The 12,141-nt window shown below is 43.0% G+C and overlaps 1 protein-coding gene across 1 annotated transcript in view; it reads left to right on the forward strand.

Moving 5' to 3' along the window:
- The first annotated feature begins 2,525 nt into the window (after positions 1–2,525).
- LOC121864785 (thyrotropin-releasing hormone receptor-like) overlaps positions 2,526–12,141 on the forward strand; it is a 101,752-nt gene continuing 92,136 nt past the window's right edge. The window contains exon 1 of the mRNA XM_042363954.1: positions 2,526–3,890. Within this exon, the coding sequence (XP_042219888.1) occupies positions 2,967–3,890 (924 nt within the window). The 5' untranslated portion in view covers positions 2,526–2,966. The remainder of the gene's footprint in view (positions 3,891–12,141) is intronic.

Raw genomic sequence — 12,141 nt, forward strand, 5'->3', positions numbered from 1 at the left:
GATAGGTTAGGTTAAAGATAGGTTAGGTTAAGGATAGGTTAGGTTAAAGATAGGTTAGGTTAAGGATAGGTTAGGTTAAAGATAGGTTATGTTAAGGATAGGTTAGATTAAGGATAGGCTAGGTTAGGGATAGGTTAGGTTAAAGATAGGTTAGGTTAAAGATAGGTTAGGTTAAAGATAGGTTAGGTTATGTTATATCATGTCAACTTAGGTTCGGTTATGTTAGGTTAGGTTTCGCTGACATGAAAACACTTGACAATAGAGACGATCCATGGTATAACAAGTGACATTAACAACCACTGAGGGAATTACAAGCAAAAGGAGAGAGTGAGAACTGAACACCAACACACAAACAGGTGAGAGAAAAACAAACAGGTGAGAGAAAGACAAACAGGTGAGAGAAAGACAAACAGGTGAGAGAAAGACAAACAGGTGAGACAAAGACAAACAGGTGAGAGAAAGACAAACAGGTGAGAGAAAGACAAACAGGTGAGAGAAAGACAAACAGGTGAGAGAAAGACAAACAGGTGAGAGAAAGACAAACAGGTGAGAGAAAGACAAACAGGTGAGACAAAGACAAACAGGTGAGAGAAAAACAAACAGGTGAGAGAAAGACAAACAGGTGAGAGAAAGACAAACGGGTGAGAGAAAGACAAACAGGTGAGAGAAAGACAAACAGGTGGAGAAAACAAACAGGTGAGAACAACAAACAGGTGAGAGAAAGACAAAATGTAAGACAAACAAGTGAGAGAAAGACAAACAGGTGAGAGAAAGACAAACAGGTGAGAAAAACAAACGGGTGAGAGAAAGACAAACAGGTGAGAAGAAAGAAGAGAAAGACAAACAGGTGAGAAAAACAAACGGGTGAGAAAAACAAACGGGTGAGAGAAAGACAAACAGGTGAGAGAAAGACAACAGGTGAGAGAAAGACAAACAGGTGACAAACAGGTGAGAGAAAGACAAACAGGTGAGAGAAAAGACAAACAGGTGAGAGAAAGACAAACAGGTGAGAGAAAGACAAAAATAGGAGAGAAAAGACAAACAGGTGAGAGAAAAAACAAACGGGTGAGAGAAAGACAAACAGGTGAGAGAAAAACAAACAGGTGAGAGAAAAACAAAACAGGTGAGAGAAAGACAAACAGGTGAGAGAAAGACAAACAGGTGAGAGAAAAACAAACAGGTGAGAGAAAGACAAACAGGTGAGAGAAAAAAACAAACAGGTGAGAAAAGACAAACAGGGAGAGAAAGACAAACAGGTGAGAGAAAACAATGAGAGAAAAAACAACGGTGAGAGAAAGACAAACAGGTGAGAAAAACAAACAGGTGAGAGAAAGACAAACAGGAAAAACAAACGTGGTGAGAGAAAACAAACGGGTGAGAGAAAAGAGACAACAGACAAACAGGAGAGAGACAAACAGGTAGAAGAAAACAAACAAGAGAAAAAACAACAAACGGGAGAGAGAAAAGACAAACAGGTGAGAGAAAAGACAAACAGGTGAGAGAAAAACAAACAGGTGAGAGAAAGACAAACAGGTGAGAGAAAGACAAACAGGTGAGGAGAAAGACAAACAGGGTGAGAGAAAGACAAACAGGTAGAGAAAGATACAAACAGGTGAGAGAAAGACAAACAGGTGGACAAAAAAAGATAAACAGGTGGAGAGAAAGACAAACAGGTGGAAGAAAACAAACAGGGAAAAAGAAAACAGAGAGAAAGACAAACAGGTGAGAGAAAGAACAAACAGGTGAGAGAAAGACAAACAGGTGAGAAAACAAACAGGTGGAGACAAACAGGTGAGAGAAAGACAAATGCAACAATTAGAACTGACAGATAAAAGAGTGAATGATAATAAAATAGAGAAAGAGAACTGCAACAAGTAGAGCTGTGAGATAAAAGAGAGAGAGAGAGAGTGGCGATAAAACTCGGGAGAGACAAACAATACGAGATAAACAAACAAACAAGGAGAAGGACAGAACAAATAAACAAGGAGAAGCACAGAACAAACAAACAAGGAGAAGCACAGAACAAACAAACAAGGAGAAGCACAGAACAAACAAACAAGGAGAAGCACAGAACAAACAAACAAGGAGAAGCACAGAACAAACAAACAAGGTGAAGCACAGAACAAACAAACAAGGAGAAGCACAGAACAAACAAACAAGGAGAAGCACAGGTGTTATGAGGTGTTCTTGTTCACAATCACCACTACCATCACCACCATACCACAACCACAACAACCACGAACATCACCATCACAACAACCACCACCACTACTCCTCAACACCATACCACAACCACTACAACCACCAACATCACCATTACAACCACCACCACTACCTTCACAACCACCACCACTACCATCACCACCAGTGCCACCATTACAACCATCGCCCCAACTACAATCACAACAACCCGTAAGGTCGCCTCGCGCAGATCTAGAGGCCTGGGTGTGAGCCAGTAGCGAGCGGTGGTCGTGGACAGTGATGGCAGCTACGAGGTCTCTCAGTCTCTCGCTGTTCCTCACCGAGTACGGGGGGCCCAGCTGTGTGACCACCATCACCACCACCGACTGTAACTTTTCATCCGTTTATCCTACAATGTTTTGCTCTTGTGGATAGTGAAGAGTGACGACATACAAAGAAGCCAATTAGTTTGTATCGCTTTTTGTATGAGTTCATAGTAAGGGAAGCGTTTGTTGGGTGAGCTATAGCGTTTACTTTTTTGCACACACCCCCTCCTCACCTCCCCCCTGGGTGTGTACGGTTTAACTTTGGTGAAATGTTTGTTATTGGGTGATAAAGACTGTCATGACCATTAATGATGAAGGAATCAGGGGGAAGTAGAAAGAGTCGACAGGGTTGAGAACTAAACATTAAACACCCTTTAGTTTATCGTGGCAAGAAGAAATATGGTAATCTAGTTTAGTTTATCTGAAAACATCGATATAGTGAACCAAGAACCCGTAAAGATGAACCTCACTGAACCGTACGACAATGAACCGAACTGCACCTTGGCTGACCTCACCGCTTATGAGTTCAATGAATCACAATGGGACACACTGGACAACTTGACCCTGGAGGAGGAGGCCAACTTTATGAACTGTTCTTACCTGCAACACATCGTTAACATCAACTGCTCCAGCACAGACTACCTGTGCAGGTGTGCCCAGGATGTATACAGACAGTACTGCTTCGGCACGCCTCAGTACTACTCCTACATCTACCGCATCATCGGCACACTCTTCCAAGGCATCATCTTCATTATCGGTGTTATCGGCAACGTGATGGTAGTGATCGTGGTAGCTAAGAACAAGAACATGACCACACCCACCAACTGTTACCTGGTGAGTCTGGCCATCGCGGACTGTGCTGTGCTCATAGCTGCTGTACCGCAAGAGATCGTCAGTTATTACCTCATCGGAAACCACTGGATCTGGGGTCACGTCGGCTGTGCTATCATGATCTTCCTGCAAAATCTCGGCATCAACGCGAGTTCTCTCAGTCTGACGGCCTTCACAGTCGAGCGCTACATCGCCATATGTCACCCTATGAAGGCGCAGACGGTGTGCACGGTGGAGCGAGCCAAGAAGATTACCCTGGTGGTGTGGGTCTTCGCTGTGTGTTACTGTTCCCCTTGGCTCTACCTCACTCGAGTCGCCCCCCTCACCTACGCCGTCGACTACCCCACACAGGAGTGCACTTTCAAGCTTTCCAGGGACCAGTACTTCCTCTATTACTTCCTAGATATCATAGTGTTCTACGTGGTGCCTCTGCTGCTCTCCTGCGTCCTCTACACCCTCATAGCCAGGATACTCTTCACCTCACAAGTACCCAAGAACCCGACAGTCAACGGCCATCACGACAGGAAGAGAGCCAACTCCCCGCGCGTCCAGGTAAAGTGTTTACCTCTTGTTCTGAAGGTGTTGTGTGTATATATGTATGTGTGTGTGTGTGTGTGTGTGTGTGTGTGTGAAAGCTACCATAAAGGAATATTATATTATTAATTCAGATTTACTTTGAATATCAGACACACACACACACACACACACACACAGACGCGTCTTTATGTCATTTCCTGAGAGTGGGTCGCACAGGAGACATAAATTAATATTTCAGTCAAGTCAGATCTTTTACTAAACTTCTTGAAAGTGAAAATAACTCCTTTAGTATTAATAAGCTCCTTGAGAATTAATGAACAACCAAAAAAAAATCCATCCCAATTGTTTTTAAAATATTGAAAACTATAATATGTCGTACGAGAAAGAGACAGACAAACAGACAGACAGGTAGACAAAGAGCGACAGACAGACCAAGAGAGAGAAAGACGGGATGGGACAGACAGACAAAGAGAGACAGACAAACAGAGACAGACAGATAGAAAAATAGACAGACAGACAAAGAGAGAGCGAGACAGAAATAGACAGACAGACAGGTTTAAAAAAGAAATTAAATTGATTTAGGAGTCTAATTGACGGGAGGGAGGAGGAAGGAAGGAGTAAAGGAGGCGGAGGGAAGTGGAGGGAAGTGGAAGGAGGAAGGGAAGTTGCGGGAGATGGAAAGAAGAAGAGAAGTGGAGGGAAGGAGATAGGTAGAGGGAGAGAGAAAGAAAGGGAAGTGGGTAGAAGGGAGGTGATGGAAATCGGAGGGAAGGAGGGAGAGATGGGAAGTGGAGGGAGAGAGGTGGGTGGAGGAAAGTGGAGGAGGGAGGGAGGGAGCGAAGTGGAAGGAGGGAGGGAAGGATGGGAATTGGAGGGAAGCGACGTTCGATGAATCCTAACGCAAAAGTTGCAGTTTCCATTTTAATTCGATTTCTGACGGTAAATGAGGGTTGACTGGTTCAGCACACACACACACACACACACACACTCCCGAGGGTTGACTGGTTCAGCACACACACACACACACACACACTCCTGAGGGTTGACTGGTTCAGAGGGACACACACACACACACACACCCCCCGACTGGTTCAGCTGACACACACACACACACACTCCCGGGTTCAGCACACACACACACACACACACACACTCCTTCAGACACACACACACACACACACACCTCCCGAGGTTGACTGGCTCAGTTCAGCACACACACACACACACACACACACACACTCCCGAGGGTTGACTGGTTCCAGCACACACACACACACACACACACACAGCACACACACTTGACTGGTTCCAGCACACACACACACACACACACACACACACTCCCGAGGGTTGACTGGTTCAGCACACACACACACACACACTCCTAACACACACTCCCGAGGGACACACTCACAGCCACACACACACACACACACACACACACACACACACTCCCGAGGGTTGACTGGTTCAGCACACACACACACACACACTCTCCCGCACACGTACACACACTCCTAACCCCTTCCACACACACCCCTCACCTCGCCAACACACGCACACACATTCATTCACAAGTAAAAACAGAGACAATAATTCTGTTTCGTTTCTACGTTATACAAATATACAAACACCTGACTGACTCTTACAGGTACACGAGGCTGGACGGGAGAGTTTTACTTTCTGAAATATTTAATAATAACACTTGGCTTTATTTATCCTATTGGGAGTTAAATAGAATCCTAAGAGAGTGAATACAACCTAACCTAACCTAACCTAACTTAACTTAACCTAACCTAACCCTACTTACCCTAACCTAATTTAAGCTAACCTAACCTACTCTAACCTAACACAAGAACAAAAGAACATAAGAATGGAGGAAACTGCAGCGGGTCAATTGGCCCAAACTGGACAGTCCCGTTTACACCCAACTCCTATCGCTCATATATCCATCCAACCTATGTTTGAAGCTATCCAGCATATTCGAGTTAATGATGATGTTTGGTAACTTGTTGCACTCATCCACTACTCTATTTCCAAACCATTGTTTACCTATCTCGCGTCTTAATCTAAATTTGTCTAATTTAAATTCATTGCTACGAGTTCGCTCCTGGTTGGATAGTTTGAGTACCTTTGTTATATCACATTTGCTTAGCCCTGACTTCCATTTATACACCTCGATCATATCGCCTCTCACTCTTTATTTCTCGAGGGAGTGTAGATTAAGATGCTTTAACCTGTCTCTGTACTCAAAGTTCCTAATGCCCGGGATTAGTCTTGTCATTCTCCTCTATATGCTTTCGAGGGATTCGAGATCCATTCTGTAGTACGGTGACCAGAACTGAACAGCGCAATCCAAGTGAGGTCTCACAAGCTCAAGATATACTTTTAGGATGACCTCGCTGGTCTTGTAACTACAGTATAGCGCGTTTTTCCCCAGATGAGAAAAGATGCCCCGCCCCCTCCTCAAAAGTCACATCTTCATTGGCTGTTGCAAACCTGTCCGATTTGTCCTGAAGTGATGATGTGTTTCTAAATGAGTTTATTCATAATCGTTGGGATGACCGTTTCTAACGAGAGAGATATTTAGCTAAACTATATAAAGATACATTCATTATTTCAAACATTTTAAAAGATCAGAATCACATTGAAATATTACACGACCGTTAACAGAGGCGGGAAATATGACTGCGAACAACTTCGTATTTTTCCCGCCTCTGCCAGTCAGGCGATCTAAGACAGGTGTTAAGCCAATCAGGTGATCTAAAGTAGGTGTTAAGCCAATAGGTGATCTAGGACAGGTGTTAAGCCAGTCAGGTGATCAAAGACAGGTGTTAAGCCAATCAGGTGATCTAGAGTAGGTGTTAAGCCAATAGGTGATCTAGGACAGGTGTTAAGCCAATCAGGTGATCTAAGACAGGTGTTAAGGCAGTCAGGTGATCTAAGACAGGTGTTAAGCCAGTCATAACCTAACCTAACCTCATCCCCCCAATTAGTGTCAGGGTGGTTAATATTCAGGTGGAATAAGTTGTGGGTGGTGATTCTTGAGGTTATCTGTATGTTGGTCTGGTGAGGACTTCTTCTGGCACTGTGATACCGATGGTCAACATCTTGTTTGGTTTGATAATTTTTATGAAGAATAAATTTTACCTTTGAGAATTATAGGGTTAGTGACTACTCAGATTTTAAATGAATACAATGTAAAAATCTGCTCGACTTTGTACAGGGTCATCGTAAAATGCTACCCAGATTTTAAATGGTCATATATTAAAATCTAATTATTATACTGAGTCACCGAAAAAGAATACCCAGATTTTAAATGGTTATGTTAAAATCTGGCCATTGTTTTTCGTTGACCTTGTATAATGGCCAGATTTTAACATATATAAAATCGGGGTAGAAATTTTCATGACTGTATTTTTTGTATCTAATCTTGTGTGTACTCCTTGGTACTCCCCGGTACTCTCCGGTACTCTTTGGTACTATCTAGTACTCATTGGCACTGTCTGGTAGTCCATGGCACTGTCTGGTAGTTTTTGGCACGGTCTGGCACTGTTTGGTACTCTTCAGGTAGAGCTCTCAGTTGCCATAAGTGTCACCTCCTTCACCACACTCCAGGTAAAGTTGCCATAAGTGTCACCTTCCTCACTACACTCCGGGTAAAGTTGCCATAAGTGTCACCTCCCTCACTACACTCCAGGTAAAGTTGCCATAAGTGTCACCTTCCTCACTACACTCCGGGTAAAGTTGCCATAAGTGTCACCTCTCTCACTACACTCCAGGTAAAGTTGCCATAAGTGTCACCTTCCTCACTACACTCCGGGTAAAGTTGCCATAAGTGTCACCTCCCTCACTACACTCCAGGTTAAGTTGCCATAAGTGTCACCTCTCTCACTACACTCCAGGTAAAGTTGCCATAAGTGTCACCTTCCTCACTACCATAAGTGTCACCTTCCTCACTACACTCCAGGTAAAGTGCCATAAGTGTCACCTTCCTCACCACACTCCAGGTAAAGTTACCATAAGTGTCACCTCCCTCACTACACTCCGGGTAAAGGTGCCATAAGTGTCACCTCTCTCACTACACTCCAGGTAAAGTTGCCATAAGTGTCACCTCCCTCACTACACTCCAGGTAAAGTTGCCATAAGTGTCACCTCCCTCACTACACTCCAGGTAAAGTTGCCATAAGCCTCACCTGTGTGGCACCTGAAAGTTGCCCGAGCTACACAAACTTGATCGCCACTTAAACTATATTATACCCCGAGTTATGTTCCTTCCCTGAGTGTCTTCTTCTTCTTCTTCTTTTTCTTTTCTTTTCTTTTTTTCTTCTTCTTTTTCTTCTTCTTCTTTCTCCTCTTCCTCTATTATCTTCCTTTTCCTCCTCTTTCCCTTCTTCTTCTTCTTCTCCTTCTTCTTATACTTCTTCCTCTATAATTTTCAACTTGTATTCAATATCTCCTTCATTATCATCTTCCCCCCTCTTATTCCTCATTTATCAGTCTTCTTGCTCCTCTTATCGTTATCACCTTAATTCCTTCCTTACGTTCTTCCTCTTTCGTGTTGTCTATAAGGAGCAACACATATAAATAATCTTTTTTTTTAATAGAGAATAAAAGCGGGAAATACAACATATAGACCTAATCCTACTTTGTACAAGCCCTAGGTTAGGTTAGGTTAGGTTAGGTTAGGTTAGGTTAGGTTAGGTTAGGTTAGAGTATATTGTTATGTTATGTTATGTTATGACCTGACAGAACTGGAAACCCAAATAGGACTCAATGTTGCCCCCACAAGCAGTACAGTACCACCCAGTCTGATACCTGACCACCACCACCACCACCCCCACCACCACCATCACCACCACCACCACAACCACCACCACCACCACCACCACCACCACCACCACCACCACGTACAGTAACTCAGTATTCTGGACACATAACCAGTCCACCTAAACCAAATTCTATCTTTTTTTTCTTTTTTTTTTGTTCAGATAAAAATTGGATTTATCTACGTATTCAGCTCAGTGGTAAATAAACACAAAAAAATTTCAAAACAAGTACGAGTTTGTTTTTTGTTTGTGTTTTTTGTTTTTGCTTTTAGTTTTGTTTTGTTTAATTTTTTCTTGATTTTGTTTCTTGTTTGTGTGTGTTTTAATATTTGTGTGTTTTTGTTTGGTTATTTTATTTGTATTTTTATGTTTTTGTTTGTATTTTGTTTCTGTTTTATGTTTGTTTGTGGGGGGGTTTTTTTGCGCGTGATTTTTAGCCACAGTGTGAAAACTCTTGTTAAGTTTCCTTCACTGACTTGTATGAGAGAAATGTTGCTGTGTTGTGTTCAAACTCTTTTATTATCCATATATATCTTCAACAACTTCTGTCTCTTGTTTAGTGTCATCTTTTTATGTTACGACGAGCGACAAATAACACTTGTTCTTTACTCAGTGTTATGGAATGATAGATAGATAGATAGATAGATAGATAAATTAAAGAGTTTTCATTTTGAGAGAGAGAGAGAGAGAGAGAGAGGCTCATCCTAAGGACAAGAGATCTGCGACAAAGAGAGGCAAAGAGACAGACAGACAGACAGACAGACAGACAATCAAAGCTCATCCTAACCACAGTAAGATCTGCGACACCTAACTTATCTAACCAAAACAAACTTTAAAGAAATCAGACTTAACTCCACAAAGTTAGGAGGAGTCAAGTTTAATCTCCCCACTACCAGGAAAATACTTCCCACCAGGTGAGAAATTTCCCTGTGTATAGAATTATTTTTACCCTAAATAAAACCATCGACTATAATATCAGTCATAGTTCCAATACTTATTATATAGAAGATGTAACTATAGTGTGTTAATGGGGAGAGTTTATTAACCCCTTGTGTACGGTAGTGTGGTGGGGGGGGATAGGGGTTAAAGGTGAGTTAATTATCATACCTGTTGGGGAGGTTAAATGAGTTAACTTGACCTCAATAATGGATGATATTTTTGTTTAGTATTTATTACCATACACAGTCTATTATAGGACTAAGTTCAACTCAACACAAATGAACCCCAAACCTCGCCTAAGTTAAACTAATCCACATATAACTAGTTCATGCCATCAAATAATATATACTTATGTTTTAAAGACTATGCAGTATATTTGTGTATATCCCTCCAGTATATTGAGCGTGGCGTATATACGGTGGCCTCGTTGTGGTCGCATATACCAGCGGGCATATATGGCGGCGGCTTCAGTCAACACATATGATCAAAAATTTCTATGAATATTTTCCTTTGTGCTGATTTATGTTGCCTTTATTATGCTGAGGAAGGAAAACACACACACACACATACACACACACACACACACACACACACACACACACACACACACACGTCTACGATATGTGATTTTGTGATTTTATGTCTAGGTTAGGTTAGGTTAGGTTAGGTTTGGTTAGGTTAGGTTAGGTTACTTATATATTTAGTCTGTCAATGAGTGAGTGAATCAGTAAATCAACCACTCAGTCAGTCAACCACTCAGCTAGTCAGTCAGCCACTCGGCCAGCCAGTCAGTCACTCAGTAAGTCAACCATTATCAGTCAACCACTCAGGCAGTCAACCACTTAGTCAGTCAGCCATTCAGCCAGTCAGTCAATCAACCAGTCAGTCAGTCAACCACTCAGCCAATCAACCACTCCGCCACCCAGTCAACCTCTCAGCCAGTCAACCATTATCAGTCAACTACTTAGTCAACCACTCAGTCAGTCAGCCACTCAGCCAGTCAACCATTCAATCAGTCAACCACTCAGTCAGTCAACCACTCAGTCAGTCAACCACTCAGCAGTCAACCCACCCAGTCAGTCAACCACTCAGTCAGTCAGTCAGACAGATTAAATATCTAAAAACTCAGTCAACAGAAGATGGACGTTGAGGAAAGTGAACTGTGGGGAGAGGGAAGTAGGGAGAGGGAGGAGGAGAAGGAGGAGGGAGGGGAGGAGGAAGGAGGAGGGGGGAGGAGGGAGGGAGGAGGAAGGAGGGAGGAGGAAGGAGGGAGTGGGGAGGAGGGAGGGAGGGAGGGGAGGGGAGAGGAGAGTCATTGAGGAGAAAGTTCAGATAAATGAAGTTACTTGAGTGGGGAGAAAGAACGTTAAGCGGGGAACGAGTGTGTTAAGTCGAGAGTGTGTTAAGTCAGGAGAGAGAGTGTGTTAAGTCGGGAGAAGAGTGTGTGTTAAGTGGGGAGAGAGTGTGTTAAGTGGGGAGAGAGTGAGGAGAGAGTGTGTTAGGGGAGAGTGTGTTAAGTGGGGAGAGTGTGTTAAGTCGGGAGAGTGTGCAGTGGGGGAGAGAGTGTGTTAAGCAGGTGTTAAGAGGAGTGTGTTAAGTGAGAGAGTGTGTTAAGTCAGAGAGTGTGGGGAGAGTGGGGAGAGTGTGTTATGGGGAGAGAGTGTGTTAAGTGGGGGAGAGAGTGTGTTAAGTGGGAGAGAGTGTGTTACAGGGAGAGGGTGTGTTAAGTGGGGAGAGTGTGTGTTAAGTGGGGAGAGTGTGTGTTTAGAGGGAGTGTGTGTTAAGTGGGGAGAGTGTGTTAAGTGGGGAGAGTGTGTGTGTTAAGTCGGGAGAGTGTGTTGGGAGAGAGGGGGAGAGAGTGTGTTAAGTCGGGAGAAGTGTGTTAAGTGGGGAGAGAGTGTGTTAAGTGGGAGAGAGTGTTTCGGGAGAGTGTGTTTGGGAGAGAGTGTTAAGTCGGGAGAGAGTGTGTTAAGTGAGAGAAGTGTGTGTCGGAGAGAGTGTGTTAAGTCAGGAGAGTGTGTTAAGTCGGGAGAGAGTGTGTTAGAGTGTGTGGAGAGAGTGTGTAAGTCAAGTGGGGAGAGAGTGTGTTTGGGGAGAGAGTGCGTTAAGGGTGATTCCTTTAAAAGACTGTGGTAGATATTTTGTTTATAGTACACATGGACGGAAATTACTAAAAAAGAACCTAACCTAACCTAACTTCAGTATATCTTAACTGCTCCTAACTTCACTCTCAATCACTTTAACTTCAGCTAAATTCAGTAGATCTTAGCTGCTCCTAACTTCACTCTCAATCACTTTAACTTCAGCTAACTTCAGTATTCCTTAACTGTTCCTAACTTCACTCTAACTCGCCTAACTTCAGCTAACTTCAGTAGTATACCTTAACTGCTCCTAACTTCACTCTAACTCACTTTTACTTCAGCTAACTTCAGTAGTATACCTTAACTGCTCCTAACTTCACTCTAACTCACTTTTACTTCAGCTAACTTCAGTAGTAT

The sequence above is a fragment of the Homarus americanus genome, unplaced genomic scaffold (assembly GCF_018991925.1).
Source record: "Homarus americanus isolate GMGI-L3 unplaced genomic scaffold, GMGI_Hamer_2.0 scaffold45916, whole genome shotgun sequence".
NCBI lineage: Eukaryota > Metazoa > Arthropoda > Malacostraca > Decapoda > Nephropidae > Homarus > Homarus americanus.